The sequence below is a fragment of the Camellia sinensis genome, chromosome 7 (assembly GCF_055761805.1).
Source record: "Camellia sinensis isolate YWXY chromosome 7, ASM5576180v1, whole genome shotgun sequence".
NCBI lineage: Eukaryota > Viridiplantae > Streptophyta > Magnoliopsida > Ericales > Theaceae > Camellia > Camellia sinensis.
Genome location: NC_138967.1, coordinates 198,243,568 through 198,270,538, shown reverse-complemented (window position 1 = coordinate 198,270,538; position 26,971 = coordinate 198,243,568). Strand labels below are relative to the sequence as shown.

The 26,971-nt window shown below is 39.4% G+C and overlaps 1 protein-coding gene across 1 annotated transcript; it reads left to right on the top strand.

The window, feature by feature from the left end:
• Window positions 1-1,494: 1,494 nt before the first annotated feature.
• LOC145796478 (uncharacterized) lies at window positions 1,495-2,214 on the top strand. Its single transcript, XM_082881740.1, has 4 exons — window positions 1,495-1,575; window positions 1,663-1,884; window positions 1,955-2,047; window positions 2,112-2,214. The coding sequence occupies exons 1-4, from the start codon at window positions 1,495-1,497 to the stop codon at window positions 2,115-2,117; spliced, it is 402 nt and encodes a 133-aa protein (XP_082737866.1). The 3' UTR covers window positions 2,118-2,214.
• The last annotated feature ends 24,757 nt before the right edge of the window (window positions 2,215-26,971 follow it).

Here is a 26,971-nt window from a genome sequence, read left to right as displayed (position 1 = left end):
GTGGTCATTAGCAAATGGTCCTAGTATGAATGTTAACTTGTATTCAGCTTGCATTTCCAATGGTGTTCGATTTCATAGTAAAGATCGTGATAGTAGTCATAAATGCCAAAATAGTGGGTTAGTTATGGAAGGGGAGCATAAGAGACAAACAATTAACTTTTATGGGTACTTGAATAGAGTGTGGGAGATGCATTACATGCTTGGACATCGAGTTGTTTTATTCCAATGCGAATGGTTCAATACCAGTAGCAATAGAACATTACATACCGATACACATTGCACAAGTATTGATGTTAGAAGTCGATGGTATAAAGATGATCCATTTGTCTTACCAAGTCATGTGAAACAAGTTTTCTACGTTGATGATACAAAGTTAGGCGGACATTGGAAAGTCGTAGAAAGACTACAACATCGAGGAATATGGGATGTACCAGAACAAGATGGCTTTGAACCTAACAATGTATTGCAACAAAATGAAACAACTGATGCTGTCCCAGTGAGCGTTGAAGACCCCGTGACAATCTCACTTCATAGGAATGACATTGATCCTCAAATTATCCCAAGTGAGGTGGTTTTACAATCAGTTAATCGAGCACACAACGATGGTGTTGATGAGAAAGATGGGTGCGATAATGAAGATGATTACTACGAGCATTGACTATTCGAGAAGATGAGCTACATAATCATTTTGATTGTAATATAGATTTTGACATAGAACTTTAATTGTTGTGTCATTTTTATGTTTTTATGACACTGTTGTTTAAGTGCCTTTAAGTTTGAGTACAATGACAATTTTAAAAGATTTTTTTTTTTTTTTTGTATATATGTTTTTGTGTGTGTCCCTCTCTGTCTCTCTCTTTGTCTATTTTATTTTTTTTGTTTCTTATGTTATGTTATTGTTTAGTTATCACTTATGTTCTGATATTGATTCTATTATATAGCCATTGATATTAATGTAATTGCTTATTTTACATATGCTTCACACATGTAATTGTTGAGTTGTTGTGCTAGATGGCAGGCCCTAGTAAAGTTCGACATGCAGCATCATCCAAAGTTCCTCTACCTTCCCAACAAGCTGCAGCTAGAATTGCTGCCCCTACTCAGCATGCACCACCTATTTTAACCCCATCTATTCAGAGTGTACCATCTACAAATGCTCTAAGTATCCAGCCTGTACCACCGACAAATGCAACTACTACCCAGGTTGCACCATCTACAAATGCAACTACAACCCAGGTTGTACCATCTACAAATGTAGCTACTACTCAAGCTGCACCATCTACAAATGCAACTACTACCCATGATGTGCCATCTACCACTAGTTTGCGTACTCGTTCTAGACAAGTCAGGGGTCAGACTCGAGGGAAGAGCATAGCACGTCTCATAACTAACAATGGTGGTAAAAAACTTCCTGTTTGGATCTCTACAGATACAAAGGTGCCAGTAGGACCTTATGCCACTCCGTTTGCAAATGAACTTGGCTTATAGATAAGGATGGCTGCTCCAATCATTGGTATAAAAAAATGGGACAAGATTGATGAGATTCATAAAGCCCCAATCATTCAAGCAGTTCGGGTACATGTATTTGCTACTTTTCAGATAATTAGATTATCACCATTACTTGCATTTTGCTATTAATAAAAGCATTCATTATATTTGTAGGATAAATTTGAGATTGTTGATTATGATGAGGATGAAGAGGTTCGGAAAGGAGTCAATAAAAAGTGTAAAACTCTTTACAGAAGTTGGCGTAACAAGATGAAGACTCATTACTCGAAGTTGGTAGACGCTGGTGTTGACCCTTATAGTAAACCATACAAAGGGGTCGATTCTGAGGCTTGGGTATACATGATCGATCATGTATGGCTTGATGGCGATTATCAGGTAAAATTTCCTAATTTAAAGAATCATGTTGTAATTTCAATTTAATTTTACTAATCAATTAATTTTGCAGAACTTGGCTAAAAAAGCAAGGGATAGTCGAGCAAGGTTACCATATAATCATACAATGGGCTCCAAGTCATTTCAAGCTGCAATGTATAAACAGGTGATGCATTTATTATATTTAGCATAATGATTGAAATTAATTATGTATGCTTACTTTTAAATAGAATTAGGGTACCGATAAGACTGACTTTGTAGACTTCTACAAAGATTCCCATTGGAGCAAGAGAAAGTCGGATTGGGTAGCCCCAATATGTAGTCAATTACATGTAAGTATGCCAATTAATAGAGTTACATATTTATGTAAATGATGGTATTTGTTGAAGTTGTTTACAAATTGATAGGAAGCTTTGAAAAAGCGACATGAAGAGTCTTTAGAGCCTGGGGCAATACCTTTAACTCAGGAGCAGCTGTCAATCGAGATTCTTGGAAAGAAATCGGGATACTTAAAAGGCTTTGGAGTTGGTCCAAAACCATCATCATGCAGATCTACTGTTACTGCACAAGCACATATTGAGGTGGTTTCGAGCCTACAAAAAGAACTAGAGTCATTGAAGAATTTGTCCGAGATCCAGCAAGAACAAATTGCAGCCCAGAACCTAGTAGCACAAGAGCAAGCTAAAATGATTGAAATGCAAAACAAAAGATTTGAAGAGATTGAGAAGTTTATGAGGATGACCAAGGATCAGGAAGGCATGCAGGTTGATGAAAATAATTATTCATCAGAGGAATCTTATTGATAAACACTTTTGTAAGTATATTTTTCATAATTTACTTTTCAAATCACTACAAGCATTTCATTTAATATGTCTGGTTATGTTGAACAAACAGGACCTCGATTGGATCTCCGGTTAGAAAATTAGAAGAAAAATTGTAAAACACAAGACTTAAAAAGCCCGTTAGGGGGCTGAAATTGCAAAATGACCACCGAAACCACCAAAACTTGGCACGGACAGCTTGTTCAAGCCTAAATAGACTTGTAGGAACAAACGGGACCTCGATTGGATCTTCGGTTAGAAAATTAGAAGGAAAATTGTAAAATACAAGACTTAAAAGGCCCGTTCGGAGGCCGAAATTGCGAAATGACCACCGAAACTTGGCACGGACAGCTTGTTCAAGCCTAAATAGACTTGTTGTAGGAACAAACGGGACCTCGATTAGATCTCTGGTTAGAAAATTAGAAGGAAAATTGTAAAACACAAGACTTAAAAGGCCCGTTCGGGGGTCGAAATTGCGAAATGACCACCGAAAGCGCGGACAGCTTGTTCAAGCCTAAATAGACTTGTAGGAACAAACGGGACCTCGATTGGATCTCTGGTTAGAAAATTAGAAGGAAATTTGTAAAACACAAGACTTAAAAGGCCCGTTCGGGGGTCGAAATTGCGAAATGACCACCGAAAGCATGGACAGCTTGTTCAAGCCTAAATAGACTTGTATGAACAAACGGGACCTCGATTGGATCTCTAGTTAGAAAATTAGAAGGAAAATTGTAAAACACAAGACTTCAAAGGCCCGTTCGGGGGTCAAAATTGCGAAATGACCACCGAAACCACCGAAACTTGGCACGGACAGCTTGTTCAAGCCTACATAGACTTGTAGGAACAAACGGGACCTCAATTGGATCTCGGGTTAGAAAATTAGAAGGAAAATTGTAAAATACAAGACTTAAAAGGCCCGTTTGGGGGTCGAAATTGCAAAATGACCACTGAAACCACCGAAACTTGGCACGGACAGCTTGTTCAAGCCTAAATAGACTTGTAGGAACAAACGGGACCTCGATTGGAACTCCGGTTAGAAAATTAGAAGGAAAATTGTAAAAAACAAGACTTAAAAGGCCCGTTCGGGGGCCGAAATTGCGAAATGACCACCGGAACCACCAAAACTTAGCATGGACGGATTTTTCAAGCCTAAATTGACTTGTAGGAACAAACGGGACCTCGATTGGATTTCCGGTTAAAAAATTAAAAGGAAAAATGTAAAACACAAGACTTAAAAGGCCCGTTCAGGGGCCGAAATTTCGAAATGACCACCAAAGCCACCGAAACTTGGCACGGACTGCTTGTTCAAGCCTAAATAGACTTGTAGGAAAGAACGGGACCTCAATTCGATCTCCGGTTAGAAAATTAGAAGGAAAATTGTAAAACACAAGACTTAAAAGGCCCGTTCGGGGGCTGAAATTGCGAAATGACCACCGAAACCATCGAAACTTGGCACGGACAGCTTGTTCAAACCTAAATAGACTTGTAGGAACAAACAGGGCCTCGATTGGATTTTTGGTTAAAAAATTAGAAGGAAAAATGTAAAACACAAGACTTAAAAGGCCTGTTCGGGAGCCGAAATTTCAAAATGACCACCGAAACCACCAAAACTTGGCATGGACAACCTTTTCAAGCGTAAATAGCCTTGTAGGAACAAACGGGACCTCTATTGGATCTCCGGTTGGAAAATTAGAAGGAAAATTGTAATACACAAGACTTAAAAGGCTCGTTCAGGAGCCGAAATTGCGAAATGACAACCGAAACCACCAAAACTTGGCACGGACAGCTTGTTCAAACCTAAATAGACTTGTAGGAACAAACGAGACCTCGATTGGATTTCCGGTTAGAAAATTACAAAAAAAAATGTAAAGCACAAGACTTAAAAGGCCCGTTCGGGGGGCCAAAATTGCAAAATGACCACTGAAACCACCTAAACTTTGCACAGGTAGTTTGTTCAAGCCTAAATAGACTTGTATGAGCAAACAGCACCCGATTGGACTTCCTGTTACAAAATTAAAATCAAAATTGTGAAGTTCATATCGAGATTTTTTTTTTTTTTGTCAATCTAATATTGTTTTTTGTTTTTTCATGTGACAGATTGGCAATGGTGGAAAATAGTTTGGGCTGCATCAGAAGATTTGATTTTGTGTTTTTGGAAATATTTTGACATAGAATTTGGGTAAATGATTTATAGATTAAATGTTTAGCATCAAAATATTTGGTGTTGTATTTTTGCAAATATTTTGACATAGGATTTTAGTAAATGACTTGTTGGTTAGATGTTTAACATCAAAATATTTGGTTGTAATTTTGAAAATATTTTGACATAGCATTTAGTAATGTATTTATGGGTTTGATGTTAGTAGTTTGTAAGTACTTTGGTATGTATGTTTTAGATTGTCAGAGAATTGTAATTATGCTTATTGGGATTTTTCATAGCTATTAATTTTGAATTAGTGTGAATGTCTTGCACAGGTGTATTATTATTTGCATTACATTTGTGTATATATTGTGCACAGGAAAACAGGTGTTTTAGATTATTTTGAACAGGAAAATTATTAAAATCAAAATTTGTGTACTGAATTTTTAGTGGCAGGTAGTATTTTGGTCGCTGTTAATATATTTGGCGCCAACATATTATTTTTGTTGCTAAAAGTTAGTGGTTATCCAAAGAACTTTTAGCAACCAAAACTTACTCATCGCTAAAAACGTGATTTTTAGCGACCAAATTAATTTTGTCGTTAAATAGTACTTTTGGCGACGCATTTATTTGTCGCTAAAACTACATAGCCCATCCAAATTTTAACCTTTTAGCAACAAATTGTAATTTTATAGCGGCAAAATATATGATTTTTGGTGACCAATTTTTCTTGTCGCTAAATGTCTACATACGGTGACAATTTCTGATTTCGTCGCCAATACTTTTAGTGGCAGGCCTTTGGCAACAAATTGTATATTTGTCGCCGATTCGTTTGGCGACGAAATTTGTACTTTCGGCAACCAATTTTTGAGTCGCCAAATGTGTTTTTTGTTGTAATGAAAAAAAAATAACAGTTATAACCAAACTGGTTTTTTTAATAATAGTTAATTGAAAAAGCACTCTTAACCAAACTGGTTTTTGTTTTTAATAATTTTGTGTTTACAAAAATATTTTAATATTTTACAACAAAATTATTTTTTTTTGTATTTTTTTAAAAATTATAGTTGATTTTATAGAATACCAACAGGGTAGATGAATACCGAACTGGTTTTTTTTATTATTATTTTTGTTTTATTGAAATATTTTAATATGTTACAACAATAATTTTTGTAATTTTTTTTAAAAATTATGGTTGATTTTGCAGAACACTAATAGGGTAGATGAATGTTAAAATATTTTTTTTTATTATTATTTTTGTTTTACTGAAATATTCTAATATGTTAAAACAAAATAATTTTTTTAATATTTTTTTTTAAAATTATGGTTGCTTTTGTAGAACACCAACGGGGTAGATGAATTTTTAAATGGTTTTTATTTCCATGCCAACAAGAGCAGACTTATCCAACTATTGATTTTCCCGCATACAATCCCACATACTATTATGGTTGATTTTTTAAAACACTAATGCGGTAGATGAATTTTAAAATATTTTTTTTTAATATTTTGGTTTTATTAAAAAAATTTACAACAAATTTTTTTTAATATTTTTTTTAAATTATGGTTGATTTTTTTTTTAAAAATATTTTTGTAATTTTTTAATATTTTCAAATGTTTTACACATTAACAAAAAAGTCGAATATAATAATACATACAATACTACAAAATTCACATTGTTTCTTCACATCACAAATCTACCCATGGCCAACATGATTTTGCCACATAGCAGTAGCAATTACATCCCTGAAGTTCTGTAACGCCCTCAAAATATTATACAAAGCAATCATTCATTAGATCTATAAACATGATAGAAAAGTTATATTTTCATTTATCAGAGTTTGTATTACAAAAGATATTACATGCATTACACTTTCATAAATATTCATCTTGAAACTACAGCATGTAACTCTAACTACTAATGACAAATATGTGCCCTACGGGCTTACATCTTTTCAAGTTATCACTTGGTTACAATAAAAAAAGAGGCCTAGCTCTATACATATAAAGCCCTCAACTTGAATTTATACTTAACACAATGTAAAATAGCAAAATGGAGTCTTCAGCCCCTAAACCTCCCAAGCTATGTCCTTGGAGGCGGCATGTCACCTGTACCTAAAAATGGTTTCCCAAGTAGGATAAGCCAAAGCCCAGTAGAGATATGCTAAACAATATATGAGAAATAACTAAGATATCAACATCAGATAAATGTTTAATACATGTAAACCAACTTACATTCTTTCCATAACTAATCAATATTGACATCCATATTCCAGTCCACTTCCATTTCATTTATCCAAGTCGATTCGTTAACATAGTTCATTATTATCTAAACAATTCAAAACGAGACTACAACTCATTTATCAATACTTCAATAACAAACTTAGTTCAAACACTTCCATTTTCTTGCCATTTTACGGAATCACATCCGAGGGAACCAGCACCCAAATACATAAGATTTTGGGATTTTCACCCTGGACACTCTGACCAACTTAATTATCAATGGAGTCTGTAGACACCCCATTTTTTACCGACCTTAAGACTCAGACGTCATCAATTGAACGCTTGGTGATTGTGCATGTTGTGCTCGTTCTGAGGTTTTGGAGTTTTTGGCTGAGAGCCTTGTCTCCAGGCCTCTGAACACTTTGTGCTTTGGCTCGATTTGTGGACCAAATTTTGCTTTCTCTTCCCGGAGGGAGGGAGAGGTCTTGTAAACCATCTCTTTGTGGTCGTAGGTCACTTTTTGTGGTCGTAGGCCACTTTTCCCATTTGGAGACTAGTTTTTGATTTTTGGAGCACTCGGTCGCGTGTCCTGTCTCGGGACCGCTTAACGTTCTCCGTTTGGCGTGATTTTTGAACCATGCCTTGTTGCCTCTGCTTAGAGGAACACTATGGTCTGAGAGACCACTTTTGTGGTCGTATACCACTTTTGATGCCAGTAGGCTAGTTTTCAAGGCTTTCGGCCTCGTGTCTTGTCTCCCGATCTCTCGTCTTGCATCCGTTTTGGTTTGTTTTTTGTACAAACCTTATTTTCCTTGTTTGGAAGGTGGTATAAGGGTGGGAGACCAGTTTTTCTCCTTGGAGACCACTTTTCCTCCTGCCAGCCAGTTTTCTGGTCGGATAACTGGCTTTCTTGGTCTTTGGGCCACCTTTTCTTGTCGGCCACCACACCACTTGCTTGTTTTCAGTGTGTAGACTTCTCCTACCCCTGGCCGACCAGTTTTTGTTGTGGGAGACCACTTTTTGTGGTCGGCCGACCACTTTTAGTAGCTGGCCGACCACTTTAAGTGGTCGACTGCTTTTTATCACCTTTTTGGAGATATTTTTGGCCAGCTGGCACAGCTGGAGAGCACTAGAACCATCCTCCATACACGTGTATGGAGGGATGGCCTTGAGCCTTAGCTTCTTGAGGAAGCTTGTGCTTTTGCTCTCTATAAGAGGGAGGCTCCTCCTCCCTCTTCCAGGTTAAGAAATTTATGGTTTGAGTGATACATACACACTTGTATCTATATCTCTCTTTTGCTCTTGTTTTGTGCCTTAAAGTGTCATTTTGTCTCACTTTTGCACACAAACACACACTCAAACACCATCCATTTGTTGCTAAGGTGCTTAGGAGCTAGTTTTGGTGTTCTTGGGTTGGTTTGAGCTTGAAAAACTTGCTGGAGTTGCAGCTTTAAAGGTGGTCTTCAAGGGTGAGTTTCTAACCCTTAAATCCCCCATTTTTGCTTAAGCTTTTAGCCTTACTTGCATGCTGTTTTAAGTTTAACTCTTAACTACAAAAAGTTCTGAATTTTGGTGCTTAAGATCTTTGTTTAAGGTCACTTTTGCATTGGGGGTGGTCCACCCCCTCTTCGGCCTTGTTAGGCCTTGTTTTGAGCCATCCCTCTAGGCTCTTGTTGTAGCCTTTGCATGACCTTTCTACCACTGAAATCCAAAGGATTTTCAGTGGTGGAAAGGTGGTTTTGGGGTCCTAAATAGGAGAGGGCCATCCCCTCTCCTTGTATTTTGAATACTTGTTTCATATGCCTCATGTTTGTTAAGCTTGTGTTGGCTTGTTCTTAACATGTTTTTGGTGGTATCTTTCCATGTCATACCTCTGTTAGGGTTTGGTTTGGTCACCTCTTGCATGCTCCATGCACTTGTAGTGCAATTCCATGAATTAGCTTACTGTGTCTCATGCTTTGACATATCATTCTAGCATAGTTTTGTCTTAACTCTAAGAAGCTTTTGTCCATGTTTTGGCATGCTCTAGCTCTGATTTGTGTTGTTTTGGTCATGCATGCCATGTTTTGTATAGCTATAGTGCATTCTAGCTTGTTAGCTTTGTGTATCGAGTCCACTAGCATGCATTGCTTGGCCTATTTGAATGATTTGGCATCATTTGTTATGTTATTTCAGTGCATATTTCATGGCCATGCACTTGCATCTTTCACTTATTCAATGCGTTGGAGGGTTGGTCCTTTATGCCTTAAGAATAGGTCATTGCGTATGCCTTCATGCCTAAGCTTGCGAGCTATCATTTCAATGTGTTTTGGGGGTTATTATGCCATGATATAACTCTGATTTTTGTTCCTTAAGTCATTCCATGCTTGGTCTTAATAGGTGTAGTGTAATCCACCTTATTTGCCTTGTATGCGTCATGCCTTATGCCCTTCATGCTAGCTTGTTTTGGCTTCCTTCCATGCATATTTTAGTATCATTTTGGCATGATCTAGGACTGTTTTGGGTTGCCTTTGCCATATCCTTCATGCTTTGTATAGCTGTAGTGCAATTGGCCTTGCTAGCTTTGTGTTTTGGTGAGTTATGCATGCTATCTTTGAGCTATTTAGATGATTTGGCATCATTTTAATACTTCATTTCAGACCATGTAGCATGACTATGTTCCCATTTCTTTCATGATTTAAGTGCTTAAAAGGGTTGTGCATTATTGCCTTGCTTATGGCCTAGCTTGTATGCTTGCATGCCTTGACCTTTGAGCCCCTACCTCAGCATGTTTAGGTCTTTGTTTTGACCAATTTCAGTTTGGTTCATGCATTCGTGCCATGTATTGCATGCCTCCTTTGTAGTCCTGCTTATTAGCTTTCATGCTTTAGGACCATTGCATGTTTTGCTTGTGTTGTTTGAATGATTTGGCATCATTTCTTACCTTATTTCAGTGCATTTAGTGTTGTTACACTTCTGCATTTGTCACTACTTGAGCCTTCTTGAGGGTTGTGCTCTTAGGTTTACTTGATTGGCCAATGCATTGTACATGCATGCTTTGTATTTTGTGCCTTTTTATTTTGGTGTTATGGCCACTGATTTGGGCATAACTGAGGTCTACCCCCTTTTAGTTTAAGTCCATTTAACATGTTTGTTTACATGTTGTTCGCATGCTTATTGTTCATTGCATTAAGTATGCCATCTTACATTGCATTGTGCATGCCATGTGGTTATTTACATTGTGTATGCCAAGTTGTTTCTTTGCATTGAGTATGCATGTTCCTAACATTACTAAGTTGCCCTTGTAGCATTGCATTGTGCATGCATGCATTAGCATTGTTCGCATGTCATTAGCTTTGTTAAGTTGATCATGTCACATTGCATTGAGTATGCCATGTTGTTATTTGTGCTGTGTATGCCATGTTTTTGCATTGTTGTTTGGATTAAGTGTTAATCCGAGCACAAGAAACGAGGGATGTTCCATACTTAACGTGATGAAACGTGCCTCAATTCTTGGTCACCGACGCTCTTGATCATACATGATAGAGTTTTAGGCTTTATGTGTTTACTTGTGCATTCATTTTATATTGAATTGTGCAATTTGACTTCTCGGCCATCACGCATTAAAATGCACGATTGGTGGCCCGAGGGTCGAGAATTACACTCCCTTGAGCTCATGAAATGATAGGGAGGGTGGTTGTGCATACATATCTTGCAAATACATTGCCATGTCCTTTCTTGCTCTCTGTTGCAGCAAACTAGAGAAATGCAGCAACAACTGGTCGGCCAGCCAGAAAAACTAGCTGACAACCACTTTTTGTGGTTTTCAGCACAGAAAGTGGTCGGCCAGTGGCTGGTGACATCCCTAGGTGGTCAGCCAACCTCCCACAGGTCTCCAAGGTGAGTTGGAAGCTTTCTGGAGCTTGGTGCAAGGTTCTGAGGACAATTGCAAACAGAGGCAAATTGGGGCATCGCGACGGATTTCCGAACGAGGCGACCGAGCATGCATCCAGTCTTCTCCCTTTGAGAACCTCCTGTTTTACTGCTTTATTTAGCTTATTTACTTAGCTAGATTAGGTATTCATTTTTATACTTTAATAGTTAATGTCTTTAGCTATTTCAATTTGTTTTGTAATAATTAGTTAACTAGGATTAGTTAATTAGTTTGTTTTGTAATAATTAGTTTAATTAGCTTAGATTAGCTAGTTAGATTCTTATTCAGTCCCTCCGTCGAGAGAGCGCAATGTTGTAATAAGCGTGCGTGTGTGTGATACATGTTTTCCAACCTCCATTTCTTTCTCCCTTTTACTTAACTGCTTACGATGGTTAGTTTTAGGGCATATTTTGTTTAGCACACCTCATGCTTCGCATGCGTGTATCCATTCATCTGTCTTGCATGCACCAGGCTCGGCGCATCATACTAACTGCATTGTATTTTCAATACATTTACTTGAATACGTGTTCAACAGCATGTGACCAAGTTGCATTTCACATGACATTCTAGGTAGCCGAGCCTATCTTAGTTACATTTTCACATGTGTTGCATTAGCCATCTTAACATGAACTAGGATCATGCATGATTTCTAACTAGTTCTCTGTTTTTGCTCGGAGTACACTGTGAGTGTTTACCCTTTAGCATACTGCATGTGTGTTATTGACTGCCATGAAAGCATGCTCTCCATGAGGCTAACTGCTTACTTGAAATAACTGCCTGAATGCCTGTGGGTGAAGGTTGGATTACTTGAATTAGAACAATTCATCAAATCCTCAATTTAGCCTACTTGCGAGTAGCAAACTTCAAACCATTTTCACAAACGAACATGCAATGTTTTGTTCCAAATTTGGCGATCTAGTCTATACTTGTATGCTGTGCGCATCACGTAGTGAGATTAGCTAATTAACCGGAATAAGAGCACATGTGTTTTCAAAAACAAAATATTATGCTTAGTAAAGGCCAATCTTTTGATCGGGCGAGCGGGGATGCTCATTGCATGACCTTCCCCTCTCGTACCCAAGTTCCCGAGCCGAGGCAACTTTGGTAACGACGGACGCATGGCCTTCGGCACGAGTCAGGGTTTCCTAAATTTTCCCAAAAATAAAATATTTAGGTGGCGACTCTGTATCTGGCAAAGCAGTCCATATTTGGCACTTCTTTATTAAAAATCAGTTTTCCAAAACGATTTGTCGGATTTGGACTTTTTGGTGATTTATCGATCTTACATCGCACATTGTGAGATTAGATTCAGAACCGTGACATGAGTCTGAACTTGTAGTAGCTAGAAAGCAAACGAATTTCGCACATTCGCGTACGGAGCTCGGGAGTCCTCGAGCACGTCTACAGAGTCCATCCCTTACCTCCTCCCAAACAATGGAGTACATCCCATATCTCCTCCCAAACAACGATACATATAAAATGTATTTAAACACGTTGTCATGTACAATAACTAATCGAATCACACATTCAATAGTTTAATCGAACCGTCATATTCAATGACCATATTCATATGACTAGTTTTAATTTGCTGAGTCCTCGTGCAGTTTCTATAACAATCACAACTATCCTCCACCGATAGCCCAAAACAGATATATCTAAACAGATAAATAAATCTATCAACAGATAAATTATCAAATTCCATAGGTGAATGATTTATCAAATCCAACTACACCCTTTATTTACACATCCTCCCAATTTCATATTTCCTATACCAATTTCATTATTCAAACAAAATAATTATTTAATTCAAATTAGGGCAATCTTCCCCCTTTCACAAATATTACACCCAAGACCAAATTTCACCAATTATACCCAAGCAATATCATGTTTGAGGCCTCTTATACACATATGGTACCAAATATGGAAAAGCCATGTTTCAAATATCAAAACCCTAACCTTAACTTCACTCAAATCTTCCCAAATCCCACCATTTATACAAAATGACAAATTTCTAGGTTAAAACTCATATTAAAGAGTAGAATATCCCTATCTCAAAGCTAGGAGACCAAAGGAGATGATGAAGAGCTTCAAGAATGCCCCAAATTCGATTTTGCTTGGATCAAAGAAAAGCCCTTGAGATGCTCCAACACTTTAGCAAAGGGACTAGGGTTGAGAAATGCTTAGATCTAGGGTTATTTGTAGAGAGAGATGGTATTTTAGAGAGAGAGACAGTCGGATTAGGGTTTTGGGTGAAAAGAAGACCTAGAAGTGATATAAAATCACGCTGCTGCGAACTGATATATGCAGTCCTCGCTCGAGCAAAGGAGTCGTCGCTCGAGCATAAGAAACATCGCTTGAGCGTAGAATGCAAAGCTTCAGGTCTGCCATGGATGCAGACGCACGCTCGAGCGCAAGAAGTCTTGCTCGAGCAAAGAAACAATTTCACAAGGCTCGCTCGAGCGCAAGAAGCCTCGCTCGAGCGACGCATTTTCACCTTTCCAAAAAAGCTGCGTCTGGGAGAAAACCTGAAGACCCTCATTTCTTGCTCGAGCGCAAGAAATCTCGCTCGAGCGAAGAAGCAAACTAAACAAGACTCGCTTAAGCGCAAGAAGCCTCGCTCGAGCGAAGAGCCCAAAATCTGGGCAACAATCATTTGTACCAATGGACAACCAACCTGTGCCAAACTCCCCCAACAAGTCCCAAAACTCAAATTAAAAGAATTAAAGGGAGGAAACAAGACGTAGACAACAACATATAATCACGTAACCCGAGTTCATAACACAATAAAGGTCAGGGCAAAATCGGAATCGCTATAAATTCTATTGGTACGTCAACCCATGTTGTGACATGTCAACATAGTCAGTTTAGCCTCCAACAAACTCGTCTGCTGCCGCTTCAACCGCCATTTCATTATCAGCTTCCATGAAGAATGGATCCATAGCTGCATGCAAACGGATCCAATTGTGCACTACACAACATGCAATCACGAGGGGTCCTTGTCTTGTGGACTTGTAATTTGGCATGGACCACAATATTGGAAAGCACTTCTTCAGAACACCAAATATACTTTCTATGACATTGCGTTATGAAGAATGTCGATGGTTAAACAATTCTTTAGGTCCAGAATAATGACAGCCATGAAACTCTTGCAAGTGATAGCGTTGGAAACAAAATGGGGTAAGAAATCCAAGCATGTTCATGAAGCCAGTATCCACTAAATAATACTTGCCTACATGTAAATAATGTAGGCAATGCTCTGTCAAATACATGTACACAAAAATCAACATTTAAGAAAGTACAATGTGTTATTTGGTGACACCTACCATGGGGTGGGTGTGGGAAATGTAGATCAGCTCTTGTAATTGAGTCAACTAAAATTGCGTTGTCATGGGCACTATTTTCCCATCCAGAATTGATAAATGTGAACAACATGTCGAAGTTGCAAGCTGTGAGTATATTTGCGATACCGTAGCTTTGCGACCACGGAATGTATTCTGTCTTGAGGCTGGGACCCACACATCCACCAATGTGCCATCGATAGTACTGACACAATCCTACTTGAAATATATTAGTTTGACATTAAACGTGAAACAAACCTGGATATTACTTGTAAAACATAAAATAAAAATAAAAAATTAATTCGTTACTATTATTGAAAACTTACAAGACAAACATGTAATCATACCTTCAACCACGGAAAAAACCTCCTATCATTTAAAATTTTTGTCGATATCTCATCTTGGTTACGTGGTTTGATAACTGTTGATACAAGCTTAAACAGTGCCCGCATAATAAATTTGATATGCCGACAAATGGTTTCAGTGGAGTGTTGAAATCTATCGGCTAGTAGTTTATGCCGGTCATTTTGTTCAAAATTGTACAAAAAAATGCCAAGCAATTCCTCAACACTGATATGCATATGTTCAGTTTCAACAAAGCCATTTTGAAGTAAGGTGTCTTTCAATAAAATGAATGTTTGGGCATCCATTCACATAATGTCCATCATTGTTTCTCGATAGCCATTTAATAAACTGAAGATGTAATCATCACCTTTGAATGGACAAGTTCGCTGTGGTCATCTACTAGTTGATGCATTCATATGCTCATTCATAAAAGCAATCATCAAAAAGTCCATAAAATCTTCAATAACCTCGTTCTCCTCTGATGACCTCTCCATTGCATTGTTTTCTGTGTCAGATGACATATTGTTTCGGCTACATGACAATAACGCATAATTATAAAAAAATGATTAACAACATTCTAACTGTTACCATTATTGGTGAAACTAAAATAAATCACTACCTACAGTTTGTTGGCCTTAGTTATTTATCGAACTAGATGGAAACATACATGCGAAGAAAAAACATATTAATATTTAGTCATATTGTCATTATTACATTTTCATATTGTATGTTGTGTGTAAAATTGAAAGAACGTAGAAGAAATAAGAAAGCAGACAACAAACAGAAAGAACGTAAAAGCAGAAATAAGAAAACAAACATGAAAGAACGTAGAAGAATAAAATCACATCTCAATGTAAAACAAAACAATTTTTAAAAATATAGAATAAGCAAAGAAAGACGAATAAAAAAGAGCATGTCATTAGGTAATAAAAAAATTAATAAGAACAACATAGACATCATCAAATCATGTTGGACAACCACAAAGAGAACCGAAACTCGATCAAGCCACAACTTCTCCCTTCATTGCAAAACTAAGATCATAGCTAAGCGCATATGGGCAAGAGTATACATAAAAAACCTCCGCCATTCCTTGTCTTTGAATAGTGTCAGTGCCCTAATGTCCTGGACCGATGGTATGTCCCCAAGCTCTAACAAGGCATCTTGACATACATCAAGAGAATCATCATCACCGCCTGCATTTACAGCCTCTGTGTCTATTAATCGAGCACGAAAATGTTCCCTTTTTGCCTGTACATAGGTAGCGAAAGCTGTGCAGACATCATCAAAGCCACTTGACCGTGACCTTTTAGAACAACCACTATCAGTCTGGCTATTTGTAGGGCCCCTCTTGTGACTTTTGCCCTTCGATGGTTCTATATACTCATCGCTGAATAAGTCAACAGTAATAGGTTCGGCCGCATTACTCTCACTAGCTCCAAGAGACCAAAATTTATTAAGCATTTCATCCTCTTCATCAGGGTCAGGGGCTCCTTGTGTGGGATGCATGGGCCAAGGCCCTTGTGGCACAACAGTTTTCAACAATTTCGACCATTTCTTGAAAATACTCAAATCCTTTTGTCCTAAATTTCTTAACATTTTTTTGTTGCCTATAGCAATTGAAAATATTGAAAGTAAGTGTTTTGTACGTGTGATCAAATATTGCCAAAAAAAAAATTGAAAAGGGTACAGGTTAATTCAATACCTTGTCCCAAAATTCATCGAGTGCAACAATCGTTCCTACAATAGGATCCCATCCCAGATCGGTCCATGCCTGCAATCGTTTGAAGGTTTGGTAATCAGCTTTCAGTCGCTGATATTTTTGTCCCACCTGTTTAGGTGTATATTGAGACCCATACAAATTTTGTAACTCAGTTGCAAAATGATTCCAATACCTAACTATCCACACAGTACTACAACCTGTTGTTTGATTTTTTTGTATCTCGTCTCTCAACATGTTTGTTAGCTTTATTTCAATTCTGGAACACTACATTTTTGTGTCCTAATTGTCATCAGAATTGTTGTCATCCATCTAACAACACACAATTTATATCTAAACAAATCTGAATTGGATATTAAAAAATAAAAATGCAAGAATCATCTCCAATTATGCTTCGGTAGGAAAAAAAAGTTCATCAATTGAAGTTGTTAACAATGTGTAGACGTCCCCGAATGTCCCGGGAGGGAATCCCCCCTGTTTTGTTCGTTTGGGCTCACTACAGTTCAGGACTTAGTGTCACGGTCCTATATTTAATCTCGCAGAGTGCAATGCAAGACTGATGAAATCATCAAAGAGTTCAAATCTGGCAAATCGTTTTTGAAAACAGATTTTTTGAAAGAAGTGCCAAACATGGACTGCTTTGCCAGATACAGAGTCGCCACCTAAATATTTATTTTGGGGGAATTTAGGAAACCCTGACTCGTTGCCTAAAGCCACGTGTCCGTCATCACCAAAGTTACCTCGGCTCGGGAACTTGGGTACGATTGGGGAAGGTCACTTCGTGAGTACCCCCACTCGCCCGATCAAAGATCGGTCTCTACTAACCATGATATCTAGTTTTGAAAACATTATGCATTCTTATTCCGGTTATTAGCCTAGATTTACTATGTGATGCACACAGCATACAAGTATAGACTGGATCGCCTGAATTGGAACAAAACATCTCATGTTTGTTTTGAAAACGGTTTGCTACTCACAAGTAAGCTAAAATGTGGATTTGCCACCCTCGGGTGGGCTTAGAAAAAATGATGATTTGTCACTCTCAAGTGGGCTTAAAACTCACAATTGGTGAATTGTTCCAATCCAAATAACCCAACCTTCACCCATAGGCACTCAGGCAGGTACATCACATAAGCAATTAGCCTCATGGTAAGCATGCTATCATGGCAGTCACTCACACACATGCGGGGATGCTAAAGCATAAACACTTACCGAGTACTCCAAGCCAAAACAGAAACTAGTTAGAAATCAATGCATGATCCTAACTATACAGAAATGCCTAATGCAACACATGCAAAAATGCAACTACAATAGGCTCGGCTATTCTAAATATGGCATATGATGATGCTACAACTAACACGTATTCAATTTGGAATTGAAATACAAATGCAGTTAGTATGATGCGCCGAGCCTGGTGCATGCAATACAGATGAATGATGCAAACATGCAAGCATAAGTATGCTAATTGAAATATGCCCTAATCTAACCATCATAAGCTAGTAAATAAAATGGAGAAAGACGTGAGGTTGGAAGACATACATCACACGCATGCACACTTATTACAATTGTGTCCTCGCTCGAAGGGTCCGAATAAATAATACAGTCCGACTAATAATTACAGTCCGAATAAGTACAAAACCCTAATTAATTAACAGTTTAACTAGGAAAGCAAGTAAATTAGCATGCAACCTATGGACCGCCTCGGCTCTGTTCCGAATGATGAATGATGCATGCTTGAGTTGCTTGGCGCGGAAATCCATTGCGATGCCCCGATTCGCCTCTGTTTACACTTAATCCCAGAATGTTGTGCGAAGCTCCAGAAGGCTGTTGATTTCTGATTTGCTGCAACAGAGAGCAAGAAAGGGGCACAGCAAAGTATTTTTACATATGTATGCATGACTATTCTTCAGGGAGTGTAGTCCTCGATCCTCGTGCCACCAATCACGCATCTCGATGCATGATGGCCGAGGAGTCGAATTGCACTACTCGATGTGAAATGAATGCACATATAAACACAACAAGGCCTAGACTCCATCATGGTTAATCCGAAGTGTCGGCGACCGAGAATTTAGACACGTTCCGTCACTTGGAGTACGAAACGTCCCTCATTTCCCGTACTTGGGCTAACTCCTATCCCAAGCACAATGCAAATGAGATGGCATACACAATGCGACTAACATACAACCTAGCATACACAATGCTATGAAATGGCATACACAATGCTCGATGTAACATGGCATACACAATGCTCTAACATGCAACCTAGCATACGCAATGCTATGAACTGAAATGGCATACACAATGCATGATGGACTTACACCAACATGAGTGGACCTCAGCCACACTCACATCAGTGGCCATTAGATGAAAATGAGACAACTGAAATGCGTGCACACATGCACAAACACCAAGGACTGAACCTAAGGCATCAAATGCCACTCTACCAAAGCATGGCAAGGGATGAAAGATGGCATGGAATAGCATAAATTACAAGTCTGAAACAGCATGAAATATGGTCCCGAAGCATGCAAATATGGCACACAATGCAAGCTAGGGGGCCCGGGTACCGAAACTAGTGAAGTGCGTTACACTAAAGGTACCCAAAGCAATGCACCCAGGGCAAAACCAACCCCAAACAGACCCTAGGCAGGTCTGAAACAGTGGGGAAATGGCCTAAAATGATGGCTCGGAATGCAACGGAATGGAGCTCATTCAATGGTCGGTAAATGAAGCATACAAGCCCGACTCTCAAACGTATTTAAAAAGATGAAAACACGGCAACATGGCATTCGTATAAGCTCTGAAATTTGATGAAAAAGGACCCCAAGGCATGAAAATACCTCAGTATATGCATAGAATGGATCTCAAAACTCAAAGCTAAGCATGGACCTTGAACTACAAGCATGCAAAACTAACATCATTCAACCACAAGACCCAAAAATAGAACTTGCGAAGTCCAAAATAAGCACATTATCAGTTTAAGTCATAGCCAAAATATGCTAACATGAGGGGCTAAAACAACACGCAACCTAGGCTAGTAAGCATGGTTTACATGGCATGTACATGAAGCATAAGAGAGGTCACCAAACCAGCCAAAAATAGGTACATGATATGTCAAATAAACCCCAAATAACCACTGAAATGCATCCAATGTATGCAAAAATGATGAGCACCTTTGGAGGGCCATGCAAGGGGTTACTCAACACATACAACAAGAACAGTTAGCATGGAAAAACCAACTCTGGAAATCAATTATGACAGCCCTAAAACTCACCAAATTGGCCCTGAAATGGGTCAAGGAAGCGCGCAATGAAAGGCCCCTTTGAGAGGTCTTGAATGGAATTGTTCTATACATGCATTATAGACATAAAATATGGTCAAAGGGGCTCTGGACAGAGCTAAGGCAAACCTTGAAACTCACCAAATTGGGCCTAGAAAGTGACTTCACAACTTGAAAAATGGAGCTCCTTTGGAAGGCCAACAAAGCTAGTAAAGAGAATGAGGGGTGAGAGGGTCACCCCTCTATGATTTTGGAGCTCAAAGACATATCAAAGCCACTGAAAATCCACTGGATTTCAGTGGCTAAGAGGCCAAAACAAGGCCAATGCAAATGCTCAAATGCATGGCTCAAAGCATGAGGAAATGAAGCATGCAAGGAAGAAGATGATCCCAAAAAGAAAAGAGTCCTAAAACAAACATGTTTAGAAGATCAAAACAAGACTTTTTCTAGTTTATGGCAAATCTCTAAAATGCTCACAAGTAGGGCTAAGATATGATGCAAAATAAGCCTACAAAGAGGGATAGAGCATACAAAGAGGTAGATGGCCTCAAACAAAAAAGTGTCCTTAATCAAACTCCAAGAGAAGCTCAAAATAAGACACTTTTCAGTTTATGGAAAAGTCCATAAATGCTTGTAAATAGGGCTAAGCTATCATGCAAAATAAGGCAAGAAAAGGGAAAATAGAGGCTTACCCTTGTAGCACAGCAAAGCAGCAGCTTCTGGACCAAGTTGGTGAACCTTCAACCCTTGAAAATCAGTCCCAAAGTGCTGGAATGGATGGTGGTGGTGGTAGGCTATGAGGTGTAGTGCAAATGGTGCAAGAAAATTAGGGTTTGGAGTTTGGAATAGTGAGTTATGGAGGGTGGAGTGTATATGCCTTAAACAAATTTGTTGAACCCTTCAAATGGAAGAGAAGGGCCTCTCTTATAGAGAAGAGAGGCCAAAGCTTCTCTTGGAAGCTTCAAATATCCTCCATACACGTGTATGGAGGATGGTCCAAATGCCTCCCAACTGGCACAGCTGTGATGCATTCAGAGAGAGCAAAAAGCAAAAAGCAGGCTAGCCAGTTCAAGTGGTCGGCTAGCCACTCCCCCTAGTCGGCCGACCAGGGGTCAAAAGGTTCAAGGAGGAATGCTGGCCGGCCACCCCAAAAAGGTGGCCTCCCAGACGAGTGCAACACAGCTGTATGGTGGAAAATCAGAGAATGTGACCCAGGAGAGAGAAAAACCAGTTTTTTAGCAAGGTTCAAAAGGCTTAAGAAGAATTACTGGTCGGCCTACCCATATTGGTGGCCTCCCAGATGAGCACAACACAATGGTGGTATGAAAAGCCAGAAATTGTGGCTCAAAAGTGAGAAAAACCAGCTTTCTGTCAGAAAAACTGGCTTTTGGAGAGAGAAAAAGAGAAAACTAGTTTCCAAGGAGAAAAGGTGGCCTCCCACCATACTACCACCTCCCTAGCAATGAAAATAGGGTCCCTACCAAAAATGGACCAAGACGGATGCAAAATGAAAGTTCGGGGGCCAAAACGCGCAGTCTGGGGCCCCGAAAATAGGCTGTTAGGCACCGGAAGTGGCGTATGACCACGAAGGTGGTCTCTCGCGTCACAGTGTCCCTCAAAAGAGGGGAAACAAGGTGTGTGCCAAAAATCGGAGCAAACGGAGGTAGTTAAGCGGTCCCGAATCGAGGCACACGGCCGACGGCTCTGAAAACCGAAAACTGGTCTCCAAACGGGAAAAATGGCCTACGGCCACTGAGAGATGGTCTACAAGACCTCTCCCTCCCTTTGGGAAGAGAAAACAAAGAAAACAGGACCTGATTCGCAAACCGAGGCAAAGCACAAAAGAGCCTCGAAGTCTAGAGGCAAGGCTCGCAGCCAAGACTCTAAAACCTCAGAAGGAGCACAATATGAGTCATCACCAAGCGCTCAATCGGTGACGTCTGAGTCTTAAGGTCGGTCAAAAATGGGGTGTCTACAGTTGCCCTCTTTGACAGAACTCTGAAGTCATAAGTGACGGGAGTGAATGTCAAAGCCCAGAGACGACCCATTTTTGACAAGACCGAAGACTTAGACAAACAGGCAAGATAAACAAAGATGTGCCTGCAGGCATGCCCGCTGGCAGGGGGCGAAATGAAAAAGACAGTCACAAAGCCAAACATAACTCATGATCATGCAAAGCAAGCTGTAATGAAGCAAATATACGCAATAAATGCAACAGTTTTAAGCAAGAATACAAAGGAAAACTACATTACATGCAGAAAGGATGTAAGAAAATTATGCAATCTTAGCGAGCATGCGCGATAGATACACAAAGGTGAAGAAAGTGTGATGGATACACTATACGAATAAAGTGTGATTGATACACCAAATGAAGCAAAGTGTGATAGATGTACTGAGTGAACATGTATGATAGATATACTGAAGGTGAACACAAAGTGTGATAGATGCACTAAGTGAACAAGTATGATAGATATACTGAAGGTGAACACAAAGTGTGATAGATGCACTTAGTGAACAGAGTATGATTGATATACAAAAATGTGAACACGAAGTGTGATAGATGCACTAAGTGAACAGAGTATGATTGATATACCAAATGTGAACACGAAGTGTGATAGATGCACTAAGTGAATAGAGGATGATTGATATACTAAATGTGAACACGAAGTGTGACAAATGCACTTAGTGAACAGAGTATGATTGATATACTGAATGTGAACACGAAGTGTGATAGATGCACTAAGTGAACAAGTATGATAGATATACTGAAGGTGAACACAAAGTGTGATAAAGGCACTAAGTGAACAAGTATGATAGATATACTGAAGGTGAACACAAAGTGTGATAGATGCACTAAGTGAACAAGTATGATAGATATACTGAAGGTGAACACAAAGTGTGATAGATGCACTTAGTGAACAAAGTATGATTGATATACTAAATGTGAACACGAAGTGTGATAGATGCACTAAGTGAACAGAGTATGATTGATATACCAAATGTGAACACGAAGTGTAATAGATGCACTAAGTGAACAGAGTATGATTGATATACTAAATGTGAACACGAAGTGTGACAGATGCACTTAGTGAACAGAGTATGTTTGATATACTGAATGTGAACACGAAGTGTGATAGATGCACTAAGTGAACAGAGTATGATTGATATACCAAATGTGAACATGAAGTGTGATAGATACACTTAGTGAACAGAGTATGATTGATATACTAAAAGTGAACACGAAGTGTGATAGATGCACTTAGTGAACAGAGTATGATTGATATACTAAATGTGAACACAAAGTGTGATAGATGAACTTAGTGAACAAGTGTGATGGATACACAAAAGGTGAGCACAAAGTGTGATAGATGCACTATGTGAACAGGTGTGATGGATACACAAAAGTAAATGAATTGTGATGGATACACTAAAAATAAATGAAGTGAATATGTGCATGATAGATACACAAAATGAGGATGTGTGTGATAGATATAGAAAATGAGAATGTGTGTGATAGATACAGAAAATGAAAGAAGTATGATTGATACACTAAATAAATGAAGTGTGATTGATACACCAAGTGAATGAAGAAAGTGTGATAGATACACTAAGGGTGAATGAGGTGTGATTGATACACTAAATAAATGAAGTGTGATTGATACACTAACTGAATAAAGTGTGATTGATACACCAAATAAATGATCTCAAACGGAACTTCTTTGAATGAACCGTACATACAATAGCGTGCATGAATGAGAAAGAAACTTGATAGGTACAATACAATACAATGCATAATGTTTAAGGAACGCAATAAACAAGCGTAGCGGCGCTTTAGAAAGCACCTCATGGGGTGAGTGGCGATGAACCGCTCTACTCTGACGGGGATCTCCCCTCGTGCTCTTCAAACACTTACCTTCAACTGACAGTATAAAGGCTCTGGAATACTGACAAGGGTTCTTCGCGTAGAACACTTTGGATGCTGCCTTTCCTCCTGATCATCTTCACAACTTTCCCTATTCTCCAACGGGGTGACAGACTAGGTTGGTTCAGTATCTAGAATTGAGGTGCATACACGCTATCTCAACCTATGGGGCTTCCATACAGATTTCAAGCTGAGGACACGCCTCTGGGTATTTAAACCAAACTTTAGTCTCAGAAATTCTGAACCTTTGCGTTCTAGGCAAAAGTCATTCAAACTCTAGTTTCCACCGTCGCAGTTGGTCTCCTAGGAACTCATTGCGAACACAGCCAAGATGCCTCTGGCAGGGAATGGTACTCAGGGAGAGCACTTTTGATCACCATTCTAGCTTGAAGCAGACTTGATCTTGAGCTTGAGGTAGAGGCACACTCATACTTCGGAGCATTGGCAAGACCTGAAGAGGTACACATGGAATGCAATCTCGGAACTTACTGAAGTTGAAACAAACTCAGATACCCAACATTTTCCCTCTTCTCTTTTGCTTTGCAGTCTGGAACCTATATAGCTTCAGATAGGTCCTGATTTTACTGTTTGCGCATGACCTAGGTTGAACCCTGCGGTTTTATGAAAGAACGAATCTTGTTTTGCACAGATGTAGAGAACAGCACGGCACTCGGAGCGCAAAACGATTTTATTTTTGAAATTGAGAGATGAGTTTTTGACCGGGGTATTGAGCCTATGACTGAACACAGCGTACTACGACTCAACAATGGAAAACAAAAGGTAAATAACCTAAACACATCGAGTAACACTCGAAACGACTCAAAACAAGAATCGAGATAAAACAAAAAGACACGACACTCAGACGTGCACAGGGAGCCTGTTTCTCTGGGTATTGTTTCCCACCCTTTCTCATTTGTGATTCTCACATCACTCGGCCCTCAGGCTCTCCTTTTTTTTTCCTCTGAAAAAGCCCTTTTCCTCACTTTTTCTCTCAACGCACCTCTCTCTATTCTTCAATCTCTCATTTTTTATCCCTCCTCTGGGTGGTTGATGGATAAACAAGAAGTTGCGGGTTAATGCCCAACGTTATCAGCTCGCAGCTATTTCCTTCGGTGACATTTAGTCAATGCCCCAAATGAAAGAGTGGAGTATCTTGACCCATTCCAATTCGTGCTTCGCACTCGACTTGATACCTTACTGCTTGGAGGATAAGAGAGCTTTCAGCCCTTTGTTGTTAACTTCAGTTGTGCCCTTCTTGGTGGATAGGGTACCCTTTCCGATAAGTATGGTGCCCTTTTTGGCAAATACATTGGCAATGGGAAAAAGACAGGAAGCCTGACTCAACTGTGTCTCTAGTTCATCATTTTGACCAATTTTTTTGTTTTGGTTTTCTACTAAAACAATTTTGACCGACATGAGAGTTAGATTAACATGCTTATTCGATTTTCTGATTTGAAATTATGCAAGTTAGGTTATGAGCATTGAAAATTTTCCTTTTTGGGTCCAAGAAACGGTCCAGTTTTGGAAAATGGAAAAAAAAAAAGTCAACCTCAGTAAAAAATTCTCAAAAACTGTTCTTGCAAACGGCCACTGCTCAACGAGCATGGAACCTACTCTTGAGATGTACAACCTCAGATCCAAAAACAATGGAAAATTGCCCCTTGTCTGAAGGACACTGCATGGCAACAGGAAGTTGCGCCTTGTTTGAATGGCACTGCAGCACTCTGAACGGCAACGGAAAGTTGCCCCTTGTTTGAATAGTACCGCAGCACACTGGACGGCAACGGAAAGTTGCCCCTAGTCTGAATAGCGCCGCAGCATGTGGCAACCATTCCTCACAATGACAATTACAACCAAATTCTCAGATACAGAGAAGAAAAAGATGACCAGAACCATCACATGGACAAAGTCGAATTTGAAGTGTTTTACGGCTGGACTTCAGAATGAAGTTGCCTACGTATCCCAAACATGGGAATCAAGCCTTGCGTAGTTTCGGGTTTAAGGTACACTCGTGTATTTAACCTCTCCTTTTGCGCTCTAACTTTTGCCAAGGCCGCCCTTTCGGGTTTTCAACCTTGCGAGCTCTGTTTTTCTTCTTTTCAATTCTTTTTGTTCTTTTCTTTTCTTTTTCATTTTTTCTTTTCATTTTCTTCATCATTATCATTTTTTTTTTCTTTTCTTTTCTTTTTCTTTGTTCTTTTTTCTTTTTCTTGCTCTAACTTTTGTCTGGGTCACCCTTCCGGGTTTTCGACCCAGTAAGCCTCTCAAGGGTAAAAGTGTAGCTTTGTCCACGTTGATTGGTTTGAGATCTCGAAGCCATCTGAATCCAAGAGAATGGCTGCTGTTCGCTGATGATGTAGAAGTCCATCCAATGAAGGGTGAATTTGCCCCTAGTGTTGTGGATAGGAACTTGGTTGTCCTTCGGCTATACTTTCTCCTTTCGTCCCTTCTGGGATTTGGCATTCTTGCCGATCTTCGTCTTTGACTCTTCGAGCACATCTGACATTTTGCCCCTAGTTCGAGGGGTGCTCCTGATCTAGCTTCACAAGCTTTTTGATCTGACTTGTCTTGCCCCTAGTTCGCGGGCTGCTTCAAATCTGGCCACACAGGCCTCACATCATGATTGGCCATGGAACATTCTGAATCCAAGTTCAAGGTTTTGAAATTAAGAGGGGTCGAGTCTCGAGGCTGAGAGCGATCCTAAGCTGCACAATCTCAAGAGCGATTCCACACAGGTCTTCGCAGGACCGCGCAAAACATTTTTTGAAATCTTTTAAGAAAGCGACTAGTCGCTCGCGCTAAAGACAATGTAGAACCAATCTGGATCAAGCCAGGATCCTTCTCAGTACTCACATTAACAAGCATGATCTCATTCATTAAGGGCTTAGCATGCCTCTCTTTCTCTCAATTGATCAAATTTTTGCAAAACCCGAGGAATTCCTTCCTCTTTGTTTTCACCGCAGTGTTAGAAAAAGTTTTGAAAAGTTTAGGTCAATACAATGATTTCAAGGCACAGAAGAGCAGGCAAAAAGTACTGCCGTTTCAAAAAAAAATTGGCACAACTGGCACAAGGCTGAAGCAAACACAAGGGTGTGAAAATCGCTGCTGTTTCATTCAGATCTGTTGGCACAACTGGCTCCCCAGGCAGAAACAGACTCAAAAGAAAACAAAAAGACAAACACAAAATAAGCAAGTGATATCCGAGGTAACACCCCTGAAATCACCCGACTCTAACAAAACAGGACTGACTCGATACAACAAGACAGACCCTTAATCAAAAAGACTGACTCAAAACAAAGAGACAAACTCAAAGCAAAACCACAGAACTGACTCAACACCCAAGTCAGAAGCCACAAAAACCAGCATTTACAAATGCTCAAAACAGTGCGTGCCACAC

Coding starts and splice junctions, on each gene's coding strand:
- LOC145796478 (XM_082881740.1), top strand. CDS start 1,495: ATGGCTGCTCCAATCATTGGTATAAAAAAATGGGACAAGATTGATGAG. Junction 1,576..1,662: donor CAATCATTCAAGCAGTTCGG/GTACATGTATTT, acceptor TTATATTTGTAG/GATAAATTTGAGATTGTTGA. Junction 1,885..1,954: donor GGCTTGATGGCGATTATCAG/GTAAAATTTCCT, acceptor TTAATTTTGCAG/AACTTGGCTAAAAAAGCAAG.